This window comes from Eleutherodactylus coqui, chromosome 1 (genome assembly GCF_035609145.1).
Source record: "Eleutherodactylus coqui strain aEleCoq1 chromosome 1, aEleCoq1.hap1, whole genome shotgun sequence".
Classification (NCBI taxonomy): Eukaryota; Metazoa; Chordata; class Amphibia; order Anura; family Eleutherodactylidae; genus Eleutherodactylus; species Eleutherodactylus coqui.
Window position 1 is genome coordinate 515045591 of NC_089837.1, and position 20168 is coordinate 515065758.

The 20168-nt window shown below is 45.1% G+C and overlaps 2 protein-coding genes across 2 annotated transcripts in view; both read right to left on the reverse strand.

Moving 5' to 3' along the window:
• LOC136588589 (keratin-associated protein 10-4-like) overlaps window positions 1-20168 on the reverse strand; it is an 820730-nt gene that overhangs the window by 210233 nt on the left and 590329 nt on the right. The gene's annotated exons all lie outside the window — the stretch shown is intronic.
• The window catches only part of LOC136617008 (uncharacterized), a 60416-nt gene that overhangs the window by 10196 nt on the left and 30052 nt on the right, over window positions 1-20168 (reverse strand). Inside the window, exons 4-5 of the mRNA XM_066594226.1 lie at window positions 6959-7081; window positions 3651-3770 (exon numbers count right to left, since the gene is read on the reverse strand). Coding sequence (XP_066450323.1) covers window positions 3651-3770; window positions 6959-7081 — 243 coding nt within the window. The remainder of the gene's footprint in view (window positions 1-3650; window positions 3771-6958; window positions 7082-20168) is intronic.

Genomic DNA, 20168 nt, shown 5'->3' on the forward strand with positions numbered 1-20168 from the left:
AAGGTGTCGCATAGCTCAATCCACACTGCAAGGGGAAAGCCGTCAGCGCTCTGCCCTCTACCCAAGTCAGTCAGTGTCTTTGTGCCAGACAGGTCAAACACCGCGATGGGAACTAAGTTTGCACCAACAGCATAGGTGGGTCCTAGGAAGCCCAAGACATGAACCAAAAATTGATCTGAGCGGCCAAACATGGCAGACTTGCACCACGCCCACGACATAGGCCATGGCCCACAGCTTCAGCAATCCTAGGCAGGAAGCGGACTTTCACTGCACCAAGGACATAGGCCTCTGCACAAACCCTCAGCAATCGCGGGCCTACAGCGGACTCCTATGCTAGCATAGCTGTGCACGTCTCATGAGCGCTGTATTGCTCCTGTAGTTTGTCCCAATGCAGTGCCCTGGATAGTAGAGCTAACGTCAGATTAAATATAGGTGGGCTTCGGCCCACACTGCATTCCCCAGTCAGACCGGGGTTTTTAATACATAGACACTGGCAGGTACAAATCCCTAATATGAAGTCCGTGTGGACTGACAGTATGGGTGGCTCACTGGAACCCACTGGCGGTACATAAATATATCCCATTGCAGTGCCCTGCAAAGCTGAGGTAACATCAGGTTTAATGCAGGTGGGCTTCGTCCCACACTGCATGCCCCAGTCAGACTGGGGTTCTTTATAAGTAGACACATGCAGTTACAACTCAGTGCGGACCGACAGCATAGGTGGGTCCCAGGAAGCCACCGGCAGTACATAAATATATCCCATTGCATTGCCCAGCACAGCTGAGGTTACGTCCAATTTAATGCAGGTGGGCTTCGGCACACACTGCATGCCCCAGTCTGACTGGTAATATGTACCTTAACAGTAACTGCGTTGGTGGGAATGTGGTGGTGACTGCGGACCTAGTAGCGCGGTTTTATTTAGTTGGTTTTCGGAATGTGGCCAGCATTAAGTGGGCCGTGGCGGGGGGGATGGTGGGGGGCCTCTCTTGTTGTGTCGGTAAAGGTGAAATTCTTGGACTGCCACCAGACAGACGAATGCAAAGGTATTTGCCAAGAATGTTTTCATTGTTGGAGGAGGAGGGGGATGTTTTTGAGGCACTACGTGTCCTCTCCACATATCCGTGGTTATATGCACCTTAACAGTAACCGCGTTGGTGGGAAATGGCCTCACCACCATCATGTCTTTGGGAAGCCTCCGTTTCCACACCCCAGTGACATAGCATTAGCAGCGGTATAGGCAAAGCCCAGAATTAGTAACATTTCAGCCGTAGCATTAGGGACAGGCCCCAGCAACATATCACTAGCAGCATTATAGGGGGAGCACAGTATTAGTTCCATTTCAGTAGTAGTAGCAGTCCAGACAGGCCCCAGTAACAATTCCGAAGCAGCAGTATAGGGGGAGCACAGTATTAGTTCCATTTCAGTAGTAGTAGCAGTCAAGACAGGCCACAGTAACATTCCCGTTGCAGCAGTTTAGGGAGATAACAGTCTCTTTCACATTTCAGTAGTTGCAGTATAGACAAGGCCGCAGTTACATTTATGTAGCAAAAGTGTAGGCCAACCCCACACACCTTGCTGTAGCATGAGTGCAGGCGAAGCCCATAAAAATTACTAGAATTACACTGTAGGCGAGGGCCCAAAAAAATTGGTGTACCAACAGAACTAATGTACCTCAGAAAAATTGCCCATGCCCAACCAAGAGGGCAGGTGAAACCCATTAATCGCTTTGGTTAATGTGGCTTAATTTGTAACTAGGCCTGGAGGCAGCCCAGTTAAAATAAAAATTGGTTAAGGTGAAAGTTTCAACGCTTTAATGAGAATTGAAACGTATAAACATTGTTTACAAAAGCAATATGACTCAGCCCGTGGGCCTAAGAAAAATTGCCCGTTCGGCGTGATTACGTGAGGTTTCAGGAGGAGGAGCAGGAGGAGGAGGAGGAATATTATACACAGATTGATGAAGCCAAAAGGTCCCCGTTTTTGATGGTGATAGAGAACGATGCTTCCATCCGCGGGTGCAGCCTACGTATTGTTTAGGTACCGCTGCTGTCCGCTGGTGGAGAAGAGAAGTCTGGGGAAATCCAGGCTTTGTTCATCTTTATGAGTGTAAGCCTGTCGGCACAATTATGGGGAAGGCTGGGTATTAATTCAACAACTACTACCCCCAGCAGAGACGCAGTAAACTGAAGGCAGTGACAGGCAGGCCAAATATTGTATTTTTTTGAAGTTTTTGGGAACAATCACACTGACTGTGATATACACTGTATTTCGATTTCCCTGTTGGAGGCTGACTTCGCGTACGTAACGCACTGCAGAGGCAGGAAACAATTATGCGCAAGGCTGGGTGTTAATTCAACAACTACCTCCCCCAGCAGAGACACTGTAAACTGAAGGCAGTGACAGGCAGGCCAAATATTGTATTTTTTTGAAGTTTTTGGGAAAAAGCCCACTGCCTATATAGCCAGTATACCTCTTTCCCTGTACCACTGTCCCTGCCTCACCAGTACTGCCCCTATACTGAGTAAAATGACTGCAGCCTGAGGACGCTATGGTCTGCACGCCCGATATACAAAAAAAAAATAAAAAATTGTGCGACACTGCTAAAAGCAGCCTCAACAGTACTGCACACGGTCAGATGTGGCCCTTAGAAGGACCGTTGGGGTTCTTGAAGACTAAGCAGCAGCATCAGCAGCACTGTCCCTGATCTATGTCAGGATGCATCTGTGGCGAGCCGCGGGAGGGGCAGATTTAAATACTCGGGTGTCATCTGATCGCCCCAGCCACTCACTGCAGGGGGGTGGTATAGGGCTTGAATGTCGCAGGAGGAAGTTGTAATGCCTTCCCTGTCTTTCTATTGGCCAGAAAAGCGTGCAAATTTCTCAGAGATGAAAGTGAAAGTAACTCAAACATCGTGTGGTACTCGTCTCGAGTAACGAGCATCTCGAACACCCTAATACTCGAACGAGTATCAAGCTCGGACGAGTACGTTCGCTCATCTCTAGTTTTTATGCATGTCAAATACACTATTTTGAATATATCAATGGAAATCAATGGTGTTGTATACTGTCCATAAAAAATACAGCTGTAATACGGATATAAAGTATATCCATTTGACTGGGCCCTAATGGGGCGAAGTCTTGTGCAAGTTTTGTCAGTTTCAAACTCATACAGAACTTGAATGTTAAAATCATCCATGTGATAAAACCTTTATAGCAGCTTATCAATGCAGTGTTTGGCCACACAGCTTGTATAGATGGAACATGAGGTTTCAGGGCGTATCCAAAATTATGGTAATTTGGAGTAAAAGCTCATGTCACATCACTGCCTAGTGTACAAGCAGCCCACCGTGTATCTATTCATACACTTCCAGGAGGAATAAAGGAGGAACAGCTCCATGTCGAGTTCTAAGATAAGATACACTTTTTAAAAAATTTTTCCCCCATTCGGCTTGTGATCCAAGTTTGATAAATTTCTGCATGACTTGTACAAGCATGTGACATGTAAGCTGCGGGGTCCCACACAGCATGTGTATGGGGGTCTGTGTGCTGCGCCATGCAAACTAATCATGAGAATCTCAAGTACAACTCCCCCTTCGCGGTGTGAAGACGGCCTGATAGAAACCAGTACAGCAGCCGCTTACAGATACTCACCTCAGGGTCACACTCCTCATTTTCTTTTGCTTTTGGGCTACATCTACCTGAATTCCCCCCAGTATTTTTGCAGCACCCGCTCTTACAATATTCACTAAGAGCACAGGAATCTCCATCGTCCTAAATGTAAAAGAGAGGAAATAAATGTTCTGTGAATTATAATTCTTTTATAAGGTTTGTTTCATTGTTATTATTCCTGAGATCGGCCACAATTATTACTTCACACCAGGAAGGAAAGACTATTAGGGACAATTCAGACGGCTGTTCCCCATCTGTGCTGTCCATGTAATTCACGGCACACGGACACATACTTGCCAATTAGGCTAATCACATGACCGCTATTTCGCGTGGACTATGTCCTGTTCTGGTCCGTGTCATGGATGAGGGTAAGATATGTAATGTCCACTACCCGCGCTCAGACAGTACATGGACCTGCATCTGTGTGCTGTCCGCTGGGACGGGAGTCCTAAAACTCTCATGCATAACTCACAAGCTGTCCTCTGAACGCGTCCTTGAACATTCAGACAGACATTGTGCGTATGTGGTCTGTTTGGCACTCTTTTCTGTGGAAGTTATATAGGAAAATCATAAACGGGCTAAAAAGCTTTATGAAAAAGGCATCTGGATTTTTCCTAGTGCTCAAAAACACGTTAACCCATTAGGGACCACACATGCTCTCTCTTTTATATGGAAGACACTATAAGGTCTTAATTAGAGATGAGCGAGCATACTCGCTAAGGATAATTGCTCAATCGAGCATTGTCCTTAACGAGTATCTCCCCGCTCGGGAGCAAAGGTTTGGGTGCCGGCGCAGGTGACAGGTGGGTTGCGGCAGTGAGCAGGGGGGGCGGGGGGACAGAGGGAGAGAGAGATCTCCCCTCCGTTCCTCCCCGCTCTTCCCCGCCGCCGGCAGCTGAATCTTTGCTCTCAAGCGGGCAGGTACTCGCTAACGGCAATGCTCGATCAAGCAATTGCCCTTAGCGAGTATGCTTGCTCATCTCTAGTGTTAATCTGATGTAAACACACTTTCACAGAACTGTTTTGAAAGTGTGGCACGAGAAAAGCGAGAGCATGTCAGTACCTCCATCTAATTTGTGGGAACTTCAAGGTGGTCTTTAGAGTTGAGCAAACTTACTCTGTCGAGCTTGATGCTCGTTCGAGTATTAGCGTACTCGATGGTGCTCGTTACTCTAACGAGGGTCAAATCGTGTTTGACCCCGCCCCAGCTTTGGCTCCTCCCCACTGTGACGTGCCTGTTTTGGCCCCTCCCCGCCGCGACGCAGCACGCGTCATCTGAAAATTTTTTGTCTGGCAGACAGGGGAAGGGAGAGAGAGAGAGAGACTGACAGGAGCATAGTCCCTTAGGTCAGCGGGAACAGTCAGGGCCTGGAACAACTGTACGTGAATAAACACTCCAATAATACAAGGTAAAAATAAACAATATTGTAAGTGCAGGTAGAATTGGAAATATATACAGACAGACTTGAAGATGAGTACCTCCACACAGTGATCCCTGGCTTCAGGATGCTTGTGTGTAACAATTCTACATGTGCTCCTCCACCCAGCGGTCCCAGACTTCAAGATGCTTGGGAGTGAACAATTGAGAAGAAGACTACCTTTGCACTGGGCCTTGTGTAGAAAAGACTTAAGACTGGTTCTTTCTTTCTTGCTCTCTATCCTCCAACACATGAGGTCTGAAGGTGCCTATGTGCTTTGCTCTCTCAGCTCCAGAAAGATGGCCGACCTCCTCAACTACCTTTCCATCTCGCAATTACTCACATTTATAGCCTCACTCATACCACATGACAGGACATGAATTGATACATTTACAGACAACCAGCTCACACTTTTGCAGACATTAACCTCTCATTTGCTGCAGATGTGCAATGCACATAACAGAATGCCGAAACAGTTTTGCACAAAGCATCTACATAAGACATACATGTATGACATTTTGGAGGGGGCCAGGAAAGCATGTACTGGGCCACTACACTTGGACTGGTGGAAAAGGCATATAGTATGGGAAAGGTTCACAGCCTATAGAGAATATCAGGTTAGTCAGTGCACAAGTGTACAAAGAAAACCAGTATGCTGGCTGTACATGCAACAAGGAGCATGCTTGCGAGTAGGCCTCTTTAACACGGGCATTGTCCGTCTGCAATATAGTAGCGCACATAATGTACTTCTATATTAACCAATAGGTTCCTATGGATGCGTTCAGAGAATGTTGGGCATGTTGAATTTATGCAACTATCTTCCTTAGACCACCAGGGATGTGTCGTCCACTGGCGAAGACCACCAGGAATATGGTCATTACCCTTTCTCTGCTAAAGACCAAAAGAGCTCTTCCAATTATTAGACAACCAGGGGTATGGTCATTAACTGTTACACCACAAGTTTCAGAAAAAAACTAAAAAGGCGGTGAATCTCTATTAAATGGGCATTCAATAGTCAGTAACCTAGTATGCTAGGCTGAAAAAAGACAGCTGCCCATCCAGGTAAACCTGTTCTCCTCCCTCCCCTTGTAGATCCAGAAGATGGCAAAAAATCCCCAATGAGTAAGAAGCCAATTTACCCCATTTTGTGGGGATAAAAAATCCTTCTCAACTTCATAATGGCAATCAAAATATTCCATGGATCAACATTTGAACAGTACCTACCTGACTCCAGATTAAAATAAGAAAGCACAAAACAAAGCTGAAATTATCCTTATGATGCAGTGCAGATGCTCTGGTAGCCGCCCATCAGTCTTTGATTACAGGTTGGCAGCGACTACATGTAGTACTTGCTCTTACCACTGTTCAGCAGTGGTAACTCTTTTATTTAAGGACATTTTCTGTTTCTGTTCTGAACTACTAAACAAACTCTTTACAGGCGTGTATCATGTATGATAGATCCAGTCTGTGTCCCAGATGCCAAGCCAGAGCATTAGCCACAGCTAGAACATAGGCCACCAAGTGTTCACTGGGCATTGTTCTGGGGCACAGTGCCAGCCTGTGCTTTTCTTTCCATGCAGAACCTTTAGAAAGAATCTTTGGATGTAAAGACAATATCTACAAGGGTGGCAGGAGAAGCTCGAGGCACTCCGCCTAGTTAAGTCTGTGCTTAGATTTCTTTCTTTGTCACTTTGTCATCAGTAGTGTGGTTTTCGAGGAGGGGTATAATTTTGCTGTTTTCTCCAGAGTATAAAGCTGTCAAATCCATGTTGGAAAAAACAAAGTGTAATCTGACACTTTAAAGCCCTTGTGAATGAGGTCTTATACTGTATGTAGGAAAGAGTAATAGAACAGCTGTTAACAGGTACTCACCGAACCAAAACATTTCTGAGTTTTTACTTTTGGTCCACATACAGAAAATATCCACAGATCTTTAATATTGTGGCAACACCCGCTATAACAGTTTTCATTAGCGAAACAAAAATCTTCATTTTTCTAAATATAAAACAAAGGAAAAAAAATATTCAGTTAGTAGATTTCCCATTTATGTCCTAGAAAAAGTGCGCTCTTTAAAATCATTTGACATGTCAAGTGAAGTGTTTTATGGCTGGGGCTGCGGATGCTGAGACCTCACTGATCTGCTAGAATGAAGCAGCTGAAGCATTCTTCCCAGCGCTGTCACTGCTTATTAGGCCTCTTCAGACGAACGCTGTTTTAGCGCTATATAGCCACGGGCAAAGATTGTAAAAAATTAAAGTTTGCTTGAATGAGTTAATTGAAGCTGCTTGAAGCAGCCTGCTCACACAATCCTTTGTGCGAGATGCGTGCTTTTAAGGCTACCGTAGGGGCCTACGGAAAGCATGCAGCAAAGAGAGGTCACGTCCTATCATTGTGCGCACCATGGAGCTAGGTGCGGTCATAGCACTAACATGTCCTATCTTTAAGAGAGATGCAAGTGTTTTGTGTGGCTACAATTCCTGCATCTGATTGCTTCTATAGGAAACAATTGTTTCCAATGGAAGCGCTTTCTGTGCGCTCTTAACCAGCGCTGAAACGGCACTCGTCAAAGGGCGGCCATTGCTGAAGATGAGCCCATAGTTTTTGTATTGAGACAACCTTCAACTAGATATCAACACACTGATGAGAGCTTTAGTTTGCTTCTTCTAGTGATGGGTAAGGGTCTCAACACTCAGACTCCCAGTGATGAAAACTTTTCACAAGTCCATATGTAATGTAAAAAGTATCTGAAAGCACCGTTAGGAGCCATTATCACCTGCGTTTAAGCCGTTAGCTATAATGCTGTTACTGTTTTTTGTTCCCACTTTCCAAGAGCCATAACACTTTTATTCTTCCCTTAACACAGCCACATGACGGCTTATTTTTTTGCAGGTCAAGTTGTATTTTTTAATGCACCATATAATGCATTGAAACGTTTTAGAAAACCTCTTAGTGTTATAATAGTTTTTAATGGCTCTCTAACTTTGGTTCATTTGACCACCGTTTAAACCATTTCCTTTAAGAAAACAGAGAAGTGCATTTTGACATTCTCAATTTTTGGATAATTAGAATCACATTCATTTCTCAGGAAAGTTTTATACATTTTTTTTACTAGACATAGTTGTCAAGAACTAACTGAATAACCTCATAATATTTGCCTATATATTTTAAGGTTTATGTTTTCTACAATTCATATGAATACTGGCTGAAGCATAAGGAAGGGAGAGATGAGATCTGAACCAGTTGGGAGAGTGGGTTTGAAGAGTCAGAGGAAGATCTCTAGACACTCCTTGGGGCAGGTTTCTGTAAGGCAGGGCAAGGATAGCAGGTCTTCTTTGTTTTTGTTTTTTAAATTAGAGAATAGCATCATCCTATATTATCTCTGGAATAATAGGAGAGACTGTTATATTAATGTTTAATTGTTCTCTAACTTTGATTCATTTGACCGCCATTTAAACCATTCCCTTTAAGAACACAGAGAAGTGTATTTTGACATTCTCTATATTTGGATTGGAATCACATTCATTTCTTGGAATTGTGGATACAGTCTGAAGGCCAGAGTTATTCCAGAGATGTTATTGGATGTCCAACAGAATAGCCAGTGTGGGGGAGTTTATCCTCTGATTGTATAACATTGTGTAACATTGCGTGAGATTGCAAAATGTGCCTCCTGATGTTATTTTGTTTTTGCCAGAATAATGTTCCACTTTGAGTAACAACTTTTATAGCCAAGAATGTATATACTCATATACCTTGAATTATGTAACCATGTCTAGAGCGGCGCACTTGTGTCCATTGATTAACACACCTTTTATGACTTAATAAAGCACAGCAATGAGCAGAAGAGGACAGCAGAACCTGCCACCATTGACTGACATTGTGTGTCTGGGTCTTCATTGATGGGTGTTGTCGCCCGTGACCTGAATATTTTAATTCTACCTGGTATTGGTGATTTCTTACGGACTAACACTAGTTTGGAGAAATATGTGAAAAAAATTGTTTTGGGGTGGCTTTGTTCTTATGACATTCACTCTGCAGTAAAAGTTAACTTTTTTTTCTGTTGGTGAGTACAATAACGGCAACACCAAATGTATACTGTTTAAAGGTCATATTCAGACAGGCATATATCGGTCGGGTTTTCACGCCTGCCCGATATACACCATCCCTCTCTGCAGAGAAGGAGGCAGGCCTGGCCGGGAGCAAGAGCACTGAGCTTCCACCCTCTCCCCGTTCCTTGCCACTGTTTGCATGGTGAGGACTGGCAGAACTTGTCCCCGCCCCTCTATTGTAAGCAGTGGTGAGGGGCGGAGAGGGGGCGGGAGTTCAGTGCACTAGCTTCCAGCCAGACCCGCCTCCTCCCCTTGCAGAGAGGGACAGCGTATATTGGCCGGGCATGAAAACCCGATCGATATATGCCTGTCTGAGTAAGCCCTAATTTTGTACTAATTTAAAAAACAACTTTTTTATGTATTTATTTTTTTACAAACTACTTTCTTTGTTGCACCCAAAACCTCTTTTACTTTTCCATTGATGAAACTGTTTCTGTTTTTTGCTGGGCTAACTATACTTTTACTTTCCATTGTTAACATTTTGGACTACATACAACTTTTTGATTGCCTTTTATTCAATTTTCTTCTGGTACACTCATTGTATGAAAAGAAATCAGGTTTACAGCAAACATTATTAGCACCCCGCCGCTCGGGAAATTTCCCGTGCCTAGGGTGCTCTTGCTGGAATAATATGCTTAAAGGTGATAAATTTCACCATTCATTAACGGGTGCCGCTTTCTCGATTAAAGGTTTCTTCACGTGTTCTTCTTCTTACGTAATTTACATTTTGTGTTGTCCATGTGGACTACAGTACGTAGGAGAAACAACGCTTGAAATTCGTACTAGAATTAATGGACACAAAAGCTCTATTCGTACCTAGAACCTATCATTACCTGTTTCGCGCCATTTTGTGGAGAGTGATCACACGGTCGGTCAACTACGATTTAGGGTGATCGACTGTGTGCCCCCTCTCTCACGTGGTGGCGATCGTGAAAAAATTCTCCTTAAAAAAGAAATACGCTGGATCTATACTTTAGACACGTTGACACCACGTGGCCTCAATATAGATTACAATATCATGCAATATCTATAGTGCTGCTGATCCTCACCGTATCTGATTTACTTTTACTTTTGCATTTCTTGAATTTGGTATTTATTTGGATATGTTTGTCTTATTTGTTGAACATTTTTTCTGTTTTGCTTATTTATACTTTTTTTCTTTTGTTATAGTGGTGAAATATACATTCGTTTGAGATATTGGATATTGGTATCTACCGGAGTGAACTTGGAGCTACACCTAGGGACTTACATCCTTTATTTGCAAACAAATTTTGTACATATTCATATACAGCGGTTTCTGCTGCGTTTTGTAGCGATTTGCTATATTTGGATGTTTGCTCTGTGTGTTTTGCCCTTGTTCCTCCCGGACTGTTTGTATTATTTTTTGTATTTGACTAATTGATGCATGGACTCTTCTTGACACTTTCAGCCTTTTTTCAACCTTTTTTCGCATTGAATACGTAGTATTTATGCGCCCCGCTTTGGAACGCACATTCTGACACGCAGGCCCTTTTTCGCAAGTTTGCGATCAATTAATGCGCCCTATTTGGAGGTGCTTATTCTGATGCGCACATGTGGCGCATTCGATGACGTGTGTTTACGTGACAGTTTAGATACGCTGCACGAGGTTCCTATGCGTGGTGCGTCATGACATCATGACGTTTTACCACGACTTTCTCCATGACGACGCCTGATGCCGGAAGTGCCCACAAGTATCCATGCATTGATCTTAAACTCTCCACATGAGGTACTAATTTGCAATTGACAACTGATTGGCTGTTTGACTGCATATATACCCTGTTGTACCATGGCTTTCATTGCATTTGAAAAAGACTTTGTGTCGAAACGTCATGTATCTGTGACTTGAGGAGGAATAAAGCACTGCATCATTTATCTGCACCTGGTTTGCTGCCATACCTTTCTCTACATACTTGGGTTACTGGGAAGGTACACTTAAGCACGGACGCATGGACAAGTGCTGGCGGGCAGGGACACTACATTTCCCTGATGACACATTGCGTGAACTTGGTGAAGGCTGGGAACAAGTCTGACCCGAAGTCTGACCCTGGGTCCGCTCACTTGCTACCCACACCGAGCATTGCAGGTGCTAGCTCAGTGAAGGTTTCTTCGGCTTATTATGCCACCTCCTCCAAACACCCACTCTCCTCCTCCCCCTCCACCTTTCAATTACCACGTGTTAGCATGTTGCCGGCAGTCAGAAGCTCGAGGTGCTGCAGCACTGAGGTGGGCAAGCGTCAGCAGACTGTGCTGAAACTACTCAGCTTGGGAGACAAAAGGCACAATGCCCAAGAGCTGTTGCAGGGTTTAACGTAGCAGACTGACCAGAAGCTTTTGCCGCTGAATCTCCAACCAGGCATGGTCTTGTATGATAATGGGTGTAACCTGCTGGCGGCTCTGCAGCTTGACAGACTAACACACGTGCCACACCTGGCCCACGTGTTCAATCTGGTGGTTCAGCGGTTTCTGATAAACTACCCCCATTTGTCTGACGTGCTCAGCAAGGTGCGTCACGTGTGCGCCCATTTCAGGAAGTCCATTACAGATGCTACAACCCTCAGGACACTGCAACAGTGCTTCCAGCTGCCAGTGCACGGACTGCAGTGCGACGTGCCCACGCGCTGGAATTCTACGTTGCACATGTTGGCCAGGCTTTACGAGCAGCGAAGAGCCATTGTAGAATACTAGCTGCAAAATGCCTGTCAGAGTGGTAGTCAGCCTCCGCACTTCTTCACAGGGGAGTGGGCATGGATGGCAGACATCTCTCAGGTGCTAGGACCTTTGAGGAGTCTACACAAATGGTGAGTGGCGATGTGGCCATTATCAGCGTAACCATCCCGCTGCTTTGCCTGCTGAAAAGTTCGCTGCTAAGCATAAAGGCCGACGCTTTGCAGTTAGAACAGGAGATGGGGATGACAATATGTCGCTTGATACCCAGGCCACCCTCACATCTGTTTCTCAGCGTGTATTAGAGAAGGAGGAGGAGGGGGAAGAGACCGCTGCCCACACAGCAGAGGGTACCCATGCTACTTCCCTCACATCTGTTCAGCGTGTATTGGCTGAAGAGGAGGAGGAACATGAAAGTCATCCTCCTAGTGAGGACAGTGATGTGTTGCGTACTGGGACTCTGGCACACATGGCTGCCTTCATGTTAACCTGCCTTTCCCGTGACCCTCGCGTTAGACACATTCTGACGAACACTGATTACTGGGTGTTCACTCATTTTGACCCACGGAATAAGGAGAAACTTTCCACTCTCATTCCCGAAGAGGAAAGGAGTACAAGAGTGATGCAATATCACAAGGCCCTGGTAGAAAAGCTGACGCTAAAGTTCCCATCCGTCAATGCAAGCGGTAGAGGACGTACTTCAGTGGGCCAACTAGCAGGGGAGATGTGGGGATCAGGCAGCATGTCCAGCGCAGGTAGGGGAACACTCTCCCAGCCTTTGCCAGTTTTATGGCTCCCCAGCCAGAGTGTGTCACCACTCCCCCGTCTAGGCTGAGTCGCAGGAAACTCTGTAAAAAGATGGTCATGGAGTACATAGCAGACTATACTAATGTCCTCCGTGATTCCTATGCTCCAAACAACTATTGGGTGTCAAAGCTGGACACGTGCAACGAACTTGCACTGTACACCTTGGAGGTGCAGGCCTGCCCTGCCGCAATAATCTTATCAGAGAGGGTGTTTAGTGCTGCTGCGGGGATCATCACGGATAAGCATACCCACCTGTCAACTGACAGTGCCAACAGGCTTACATTCATTCAGATGAACAAAGGCTGGATTTCCCCTGACTTCTTTTTTCCATCAGTGGAAAGCAGCGGAACATAAAGATTATTTAAGCTGGAACAGGAAAACCATGCACCCTCTATCACCCAAAAAATGGAAGAAGTTGCTTGGTCTATCCCTCTCTGATCTTCCTCCTCCTCCTTCTAAACCAGCATGACATCACACTGAACAGCCATTTTTTTCAGAGGACCAAAATACTCTGTTAAAACTAATTTCTTTGGAGGGCTGCCTCCAAGCTATTTTAGCAAATTAAGCAACAATGAGCTCTATCTTTAAAAAAAGTTTCTGGATTTTACCTGCACTCTGGATAAACCAATTTTTATACGGGTACAGCAGTACTCTTGGTACACCAATTTTTCAGGCCTTCGTCTATACTCTTAGCAAACTAATTTTTTCCAGGCTTCGCCTATACACTTGGTACACCTATTTTTCAGGGGCTTGCCTGTACTCTTGGTTCACCAATTTTTCAGAGGTTTGCCTATTCTCTTGGTAAACAAATGCTTCAGGGGTTTGCTGTACTCTTGGTCCTCCAATTTTTCAGTGGTTCGCCTATACTCTTCGCACAGAAATGTTTGAGGGGTTCGCCTATTCTTTTGGTAAACAAATGTTTCAGGGGTTCGCCTATACTCTTGGTACACAAATGTTTCAGAGGTTTGCCTGTATTCTTGGTACAGAAGTGTTACAGGGGTTCGCCTATACTCTTGGTACACAAATGTTTCAGGGGATTGCCTATACTCCTGATCCCCCAATTTTTCAGGGGTTTGCCTATACTCTGGGTACAGAAATGTTTCAGGGAGTCACCTATACTCTTGATACACAAATGTTTCAGGGGTTGCCTATACTCTTGGTACAGAAATGTTTCAGGGGTTTGCCTGTATTCTTGGTGCACAAATTTTACAGGGGTTCGCCTATACTCTTGGTAAACAAATGTTTCTTGGGGTTGCCTATACTCCTAGTTCCCCAATTTTTCAGGAGTTCTCCTATACTCTTGGTACAGAAATGTGTCAGGGGTTCGCCTATACTCTTAGTACACAAATGTTTCAGGTGTTCGGCTATACTCTTGATACACAAATGTTTCAGGGGTTTGCCTATAACCATGTTTCATGCTGCTTTTGGAGTGATGAAAGGAACTGTAACTGATTAAATGAGACTTTCACAGAAGTACTAGCATCCGAGTCTGCTTTAAATACCCTGAGTGTTAAACAGCCAGTTTGGTTTGGGTCTGATAAACGCATGCATCACTGGGGGTCAGCGCTGCTTGCCATGTACTAGCTCTCATGTTACCACAGTTATCTGAGACACTGGTTTGGACCAATCAAAAGAAGCGTAACTGATTTAAAGAGATTTTCACAGGGTCACTGTCCACCTGTGGTGGCAACTTTTGCGACACCTCCTGCTTAAAAAGAAATCTTTTACATTCAAAAGGGTTGTTGAAATTTGTAGATGCTAGTTAGAACTAGCATCCAAGTCTGCTTTATACCCACGTTTGTTGAGGGTGTGGGCAGAAGTCAAGGACCTGGGCAGGGTGCAACTCTGCCATCTTTGGCCAATCAAATTTCTTCTTTCTGTTGCTGTCCGTGGAGCGATCAAAAGGAACTGTTACTGATTTAATGAGACTTTCACAGAAATACTAGCACCTGAGTCGGCTTTAAATACCCTAAATGGTAAACAGCCGGTTTGGTTTGGGTCTGATAAATGCACGCATCCCTGGGGGTCAGCGCTGGTCGCCATTTATTAGCTCTCGTGTTATAACAGTTTTCTGATACACTGATTTGGACAAATTAAAAGAAGCATAACTGATTTAATGAGACTTTCACAGGGTCACTGTTTACCTGTGGTTGTAACCTTTGTGACATCTTCTGCTTAAAAGAATTTTTTTTTTTATTCGAAAGTGTTGTTGAATTTTGCAGATGCTAGTTAGAAGTACTGGCATCCGAGTCTGCTTTATGCCCAGATAGAACTCATTGAACACTGCGCATTTTAGGATTAAAGCAGATGTTAAATACCGAGTGGTAAACGGCCGGTTTAGTTTGGGTCTGATAGATGCACGCATCACTGGGGGTCAGCGTTGGTCGCAATGTATTAGCTTTCTTGTTACCACAGTTATCTGAGACACTGGTTTGGATCAATCAAAAGAAGCGTAACTGATTTAATAAGACTTTCACAGGGTCACTGTTTACCTGTGGTGGCAACTGTTGCGACACGTCCTGCTTAAAAATAAATCTTTTACATTCGAAAGGGTTGTTGAATTTTGCAGATGCTGGTTAGAAGTATTATTTACAGAAGCAGAAAGTCAAATAAATCAGAATAGAAAGCCCTTCACAGTTAGGACTAAATTAAAATTCCAATCTTTATTAGTAAATTGTTAAAAAACATAACATAAGGGCACAAACGAAGAACAATTTTCCAGTACCTGAAGCTACAAGTACATGGAACCAAACAATGGTATCATAAGTACTACAGGACAACACATAGACACAATGTGCAAAAGCTAATGAGTGTCAGTTCTATTGTCAATCTACCTTTATAGACTCAGCTATTAAAAGGGATTCTGATTTAAGTGCGCATAGACATATATAAGCTGTTCTTGTAAGCATGCGGTGACTTTCCAAAATCAGATCGCACAGTATAAAGACCAGAATTGGATATCTTAGGTACCAACAGGCACCGTATTTACTGTATGTCTATGATATCTGTTGAATATCAGTGCTTGTTGTCAATAATGTCTTGACAATCCAACTGATAATCATATGCTCGTATTCTGATTGCACAAGAATGTCAGTGCTATCTGATGACCTAAAATATGCTGTTACTCTTGATCTTGTAATATACTCAACACATTTTTCCGCTGATGCTAGCGGTTCATCGGGAGTAATTTTTAACCTAAGTCATGATAATTAGGAAATACGCATAATCTAGTTCCCTTTGGATTTAACGAATTTTGTTCATTTTTCTGGGTTCATATGGACATGATAGTCTGCTCAACCAGAGAGGTCTCACAGTGAAGAGTTGTCTATTAGTTCCTGGAGCCTTGATTGTCAGAAATCAGATGTTTCATTATTAGAGATGAGCGAGCGTACTCGTCTGAGCTTGATGCTCGTTCGAGTATTAGGGTACTCGAGATGCTCGTTACTCGAGGAGAACACCACGCGGTACTCGAGTCAATTCCATTTCCTTCCCTAAAAGTTTTACACCATTTTCTAGCCAATAGAAATGCAGGGAAGGCATTACAACTTCCTCCTGTGACGTTCCAGCACTATCCCACCCCCCTGCAGTGAGTGGCTGGCGAGATCAGGTGACCCCCGAGTATTTAAAGTGGGGCCGCCCGCGGCTCGCCACAGTCACACAATGGGAGAGATCAGGGACAGTGCTGGTGCTGCTATTGGGAAAGTGTTAGTGTAGGATCCTGTGTACAAGAACCCCAACGGTCCTTCTTAGGGCCACATCTGACCGTGTGCATTACTGTTGTGGCTGCTGGCAGCAGTTTTGCAATTTTTTTGTATATCGGGCGTGCAGGCTATAGCGTTCTCAGGCTGCAGTCTGTACTACATAGTACACGGACAGCGTTGCTGAGATAGGGAGAGTGGTAGTGTAGGATCCTGTGTACAAGAACCCCAACCGTCCTTTTTAGGGCTACCTGTGACTGTGTGCATTTTGTCTGATGGGAGTTGTAGTCCATCACTATTGCACAGCTAGGCCTGTTTGCAGCCTTCCGTATAATTTTTTTCTTGCTGCAGTTAGCGTTACATAACCGCTGTCAGCCTCCAACTGTACGCCAATAATTCCCAAATTTTTTACACCGCTCTGTGTCTGCCGTCAACTTCACGCACAGCGTACAGTGACAGCCCCTGATAGAGGGACAGTCATATACACGCCATATAGCCAGTATTCTTTTTCCAAAAAAAATTTAATTAAAAGCTCCTTCTTACGGCTACTTGTGACTGTGTGCATTTTACAGGTTGTCTGATGGGAGTTGTAGTCCATCACTATTGCACTTAGGCCTGTTTGCGGCCTTCCTGACTCTTTTGTTCTGCCTGGAGTTTGCCTTAATGTACCGCTCTCAGCGACAAAGTCTACGCACCTAATTCCAAGATTTATACCGGTCTGTGTCTGCAGTGAATTAGAGACGCACAGCATATGGCCACAGCGACTGATAGAGGGAAAGTAATATACACAGTATATAGCCTGTATTCTTTTACCAAAAAAAGCAAAAAGCTCCTCAGTTGGGCTACCTTTGACTATTGAAATTTCACTGGGTGTCTGGTGGGAGTTGTAGTCCATCACTATTGCACTTAGGCCTGTTTGCAGCCTTCCTTTTCTGCCTGGAGTTTGCCTTACTATACCGCTCTCAGCGACAAAGTATACACACATAATTCCAAGATTATTTACACCGGTCTGTGTCTGCAGTGAATTTGACGCTCAGCGTACGGCTAACACAGGTACTTATAGAGGGAAAGTGATATACACAGTATATAGCCTGTCTTCTTTTAAACAAAAAACCTCTAAAAAGCTCCTTCATTGGGCTACCTCTGACCGTTTGCATTTACTTGTTGCCTGGTGGGAGTTTTGGTGTATCACTATTGCATTGCTAGGCCTGTTTGCGGCCTTCCTTCCATTTTTTTTCTGCCTGGAGTTAGTGTTACGATTCCTCTCTCTGCGTGAAAGTGTATGCATATAATTCCATAATTATTTACAGCGGTGTGTGTCTGCTCTATTCGTAATCCACCATGCTGAGGGGTAGGGGTAGGGGTCGAGGATGTGGATGCAGGTGAGGATGCGGAGTTCCAAGTGAGGGTGTGGGCACAGGACGAGTTCCTGGTCCAGGTGTATCCCAGCCAGCTGCTGAAGGATTTCTGCGGTCCCCAGCTTCATATCACAATTTATGGGTCCACGTGGTAGACCTTTATTGCAAACAGAGCAGTGTGAGCAGGTCCTGTCGTGGATGGCAGAAAATGCATCCAGCAATGTATCGGGCAACCCAATCTTCTATGCAGTTCACTGCTGAAACTCTGAATCCTCTGACTGCTGCTCCTCCTTCCTCACAGCCTATACTGCTGCTACATGAATGTTACAGGGGTCTGCTGATACTGCTGCTAGAGAAATGTTACAGTAGTCTGCGTATACTGCTGCTAGAGAAATGTTACTGGGGTCTTCCTATACTTCCACTACAGAAATGGTACTGGGGTCTGCCTATACTGCAGCTACAAAAATGTTACAGGGGTCTGCCTATACGGCTGCTGCAGAAATGTTCCTGGGGTCTGTTTATACCTTTGCTGCAGGAATGTTACAGCGGTCTGTCCATACTATGGGTGGACTAAGTCTTCCCATCGCGGTGTTTTACCTATGTGGCACAAATAATACAGTGACTGACTAGGCCAGAATTGCTGGCCGAGGCCAAGTTGCTTGGCGGGGCGAAACTCTCCGATGGTTGAGCACTCCGATTTCTTCCTGTGTAATACCATCTTTGTGCACTTACAGCATAGGCTAGGCCAAGGAAATCAAAGACTTCCCCTTCCAGTGTTGAGCTATCTATGTTGCGACACATGGATTTCCCGTTGCTATGTAACTCAGGGCACCTTAGGTCACAAAGGTGGAGGCTTGGAACCGAGCCTGACCCTCTGCCCGCTAACGTGCTTCCCACACAGACTATAGCGGGTCCTGGTCATGGTGTCTTGGGCTTGTAATGCCACCTCCCCCTCCTGCTTGGGGTCAGTGGATCAGCACTGGGCATCATGTATTTTCTTTCGTGTTACAACAGTTATCTGAGACACTAGTTTGGGCCAAACAAGAGGAGCATTACTGCATTGATGAGACCTTCACAGCTGTACTAGCATCGGAGTCTGCTCTATGCCCACGATTGCAGACGGTGTGTGCAGAGGCCTATGTACTCGGCACAGTGAAAGTCTGGCATGTTTGGGCACTATCATTTCTACATGTTTATTACTGTCTTTGGGTTCCTTCGGCTCGCCTACGCTGTGGGTGCACAAAGACTTCCCATAGCAGTGATTTACCTGTCCGGCACAAAGTCCCTGACTGACTTGGGTAGGGTGCATAGTGCAGATGGCTTTCTCCTTGCGGTATCGATAGAGCTATCCGACACCTAGACAGAATGAATACTGTGTGGGCACATGGACTTCCCATTGCTATGTCAGTCGCGGCACCTTGGGTCTCACAAGGTGTTTGCTGGGACCGAGCCTGGCCAAGGGCCTGCTCACATCCTTCCCACACAGGCTACAGTGGGCCCTGGTCATGGTTTCTTGGCCTTGAAGGCCACCTCCTCCTTCTGCTTGGGGTCAGGGGATCAGCAATGCGCATCATGAATTTTCTCTCGTGTTACCAGAGTTATCTGAGAAACTCGTTTGGGCCAAAGGAGAGGAGCATTACTGCATTAATGAGACGTTCACTGCTGTACTAGCATCGGAGTCTGCTCTATGCCTGCGATTGCTAAGGGTGTGGGGAGAGGCCTACGGCCTCGGCGCACTTTAAGTCTGCCATGTTTGGGCAGTCTGATTCCTTCATATTTAATGCTGTCTTTGGCTTCCTTCGACTCGCCTATGCTGTGGGTGCACACAGACTTCCCATAGCAGTGATTTCCCTGTCCTGCACAAAGTAACTGACTGACGGACTTGGGTAGGGTGCATAGTGCAGATGCCTTTCCCCTTGTGGTGTCGCTAGAGCTATCCGACACCTAGACAGAATGAATACTGTGTGGGCACATGGACTGCCCATTGCTATGTCAGTCGCAGCACCTTGGGTCACACAAGGTATTTGCTGGGACCGAGCCTGGCCAAGGGCCTGCTCACATCCTTTCAACACATGCTACAGCGGGTCCTGTTCATGGTTTCTTGGCCTTGTAAAGCCACCTCCTCCTCCTGCTTTGGGTCAGGTGATCAGCAATGCTCATCATGCATTTTCGCTCGTGCTACAAAGTTATCTGAGAAACTTGTTTGGGCCAAAGGAGAGGAGCGTAACTGCATTAATGTTACAGGGGTCTGCCTATACTTCAGCTGCAGAAATGTTACAGGGGTCTGCCTATACTTCAGCTGCTACACAAATGTTACAGGGGTCTGCCTATACTGCTGCTACACAAATGTTACTGGGGTCTGCCTATACTGTTACTACAGAAATGTTACTGGGGTCTGTCTTTACTGTTACTACTGAAATGTTACTGG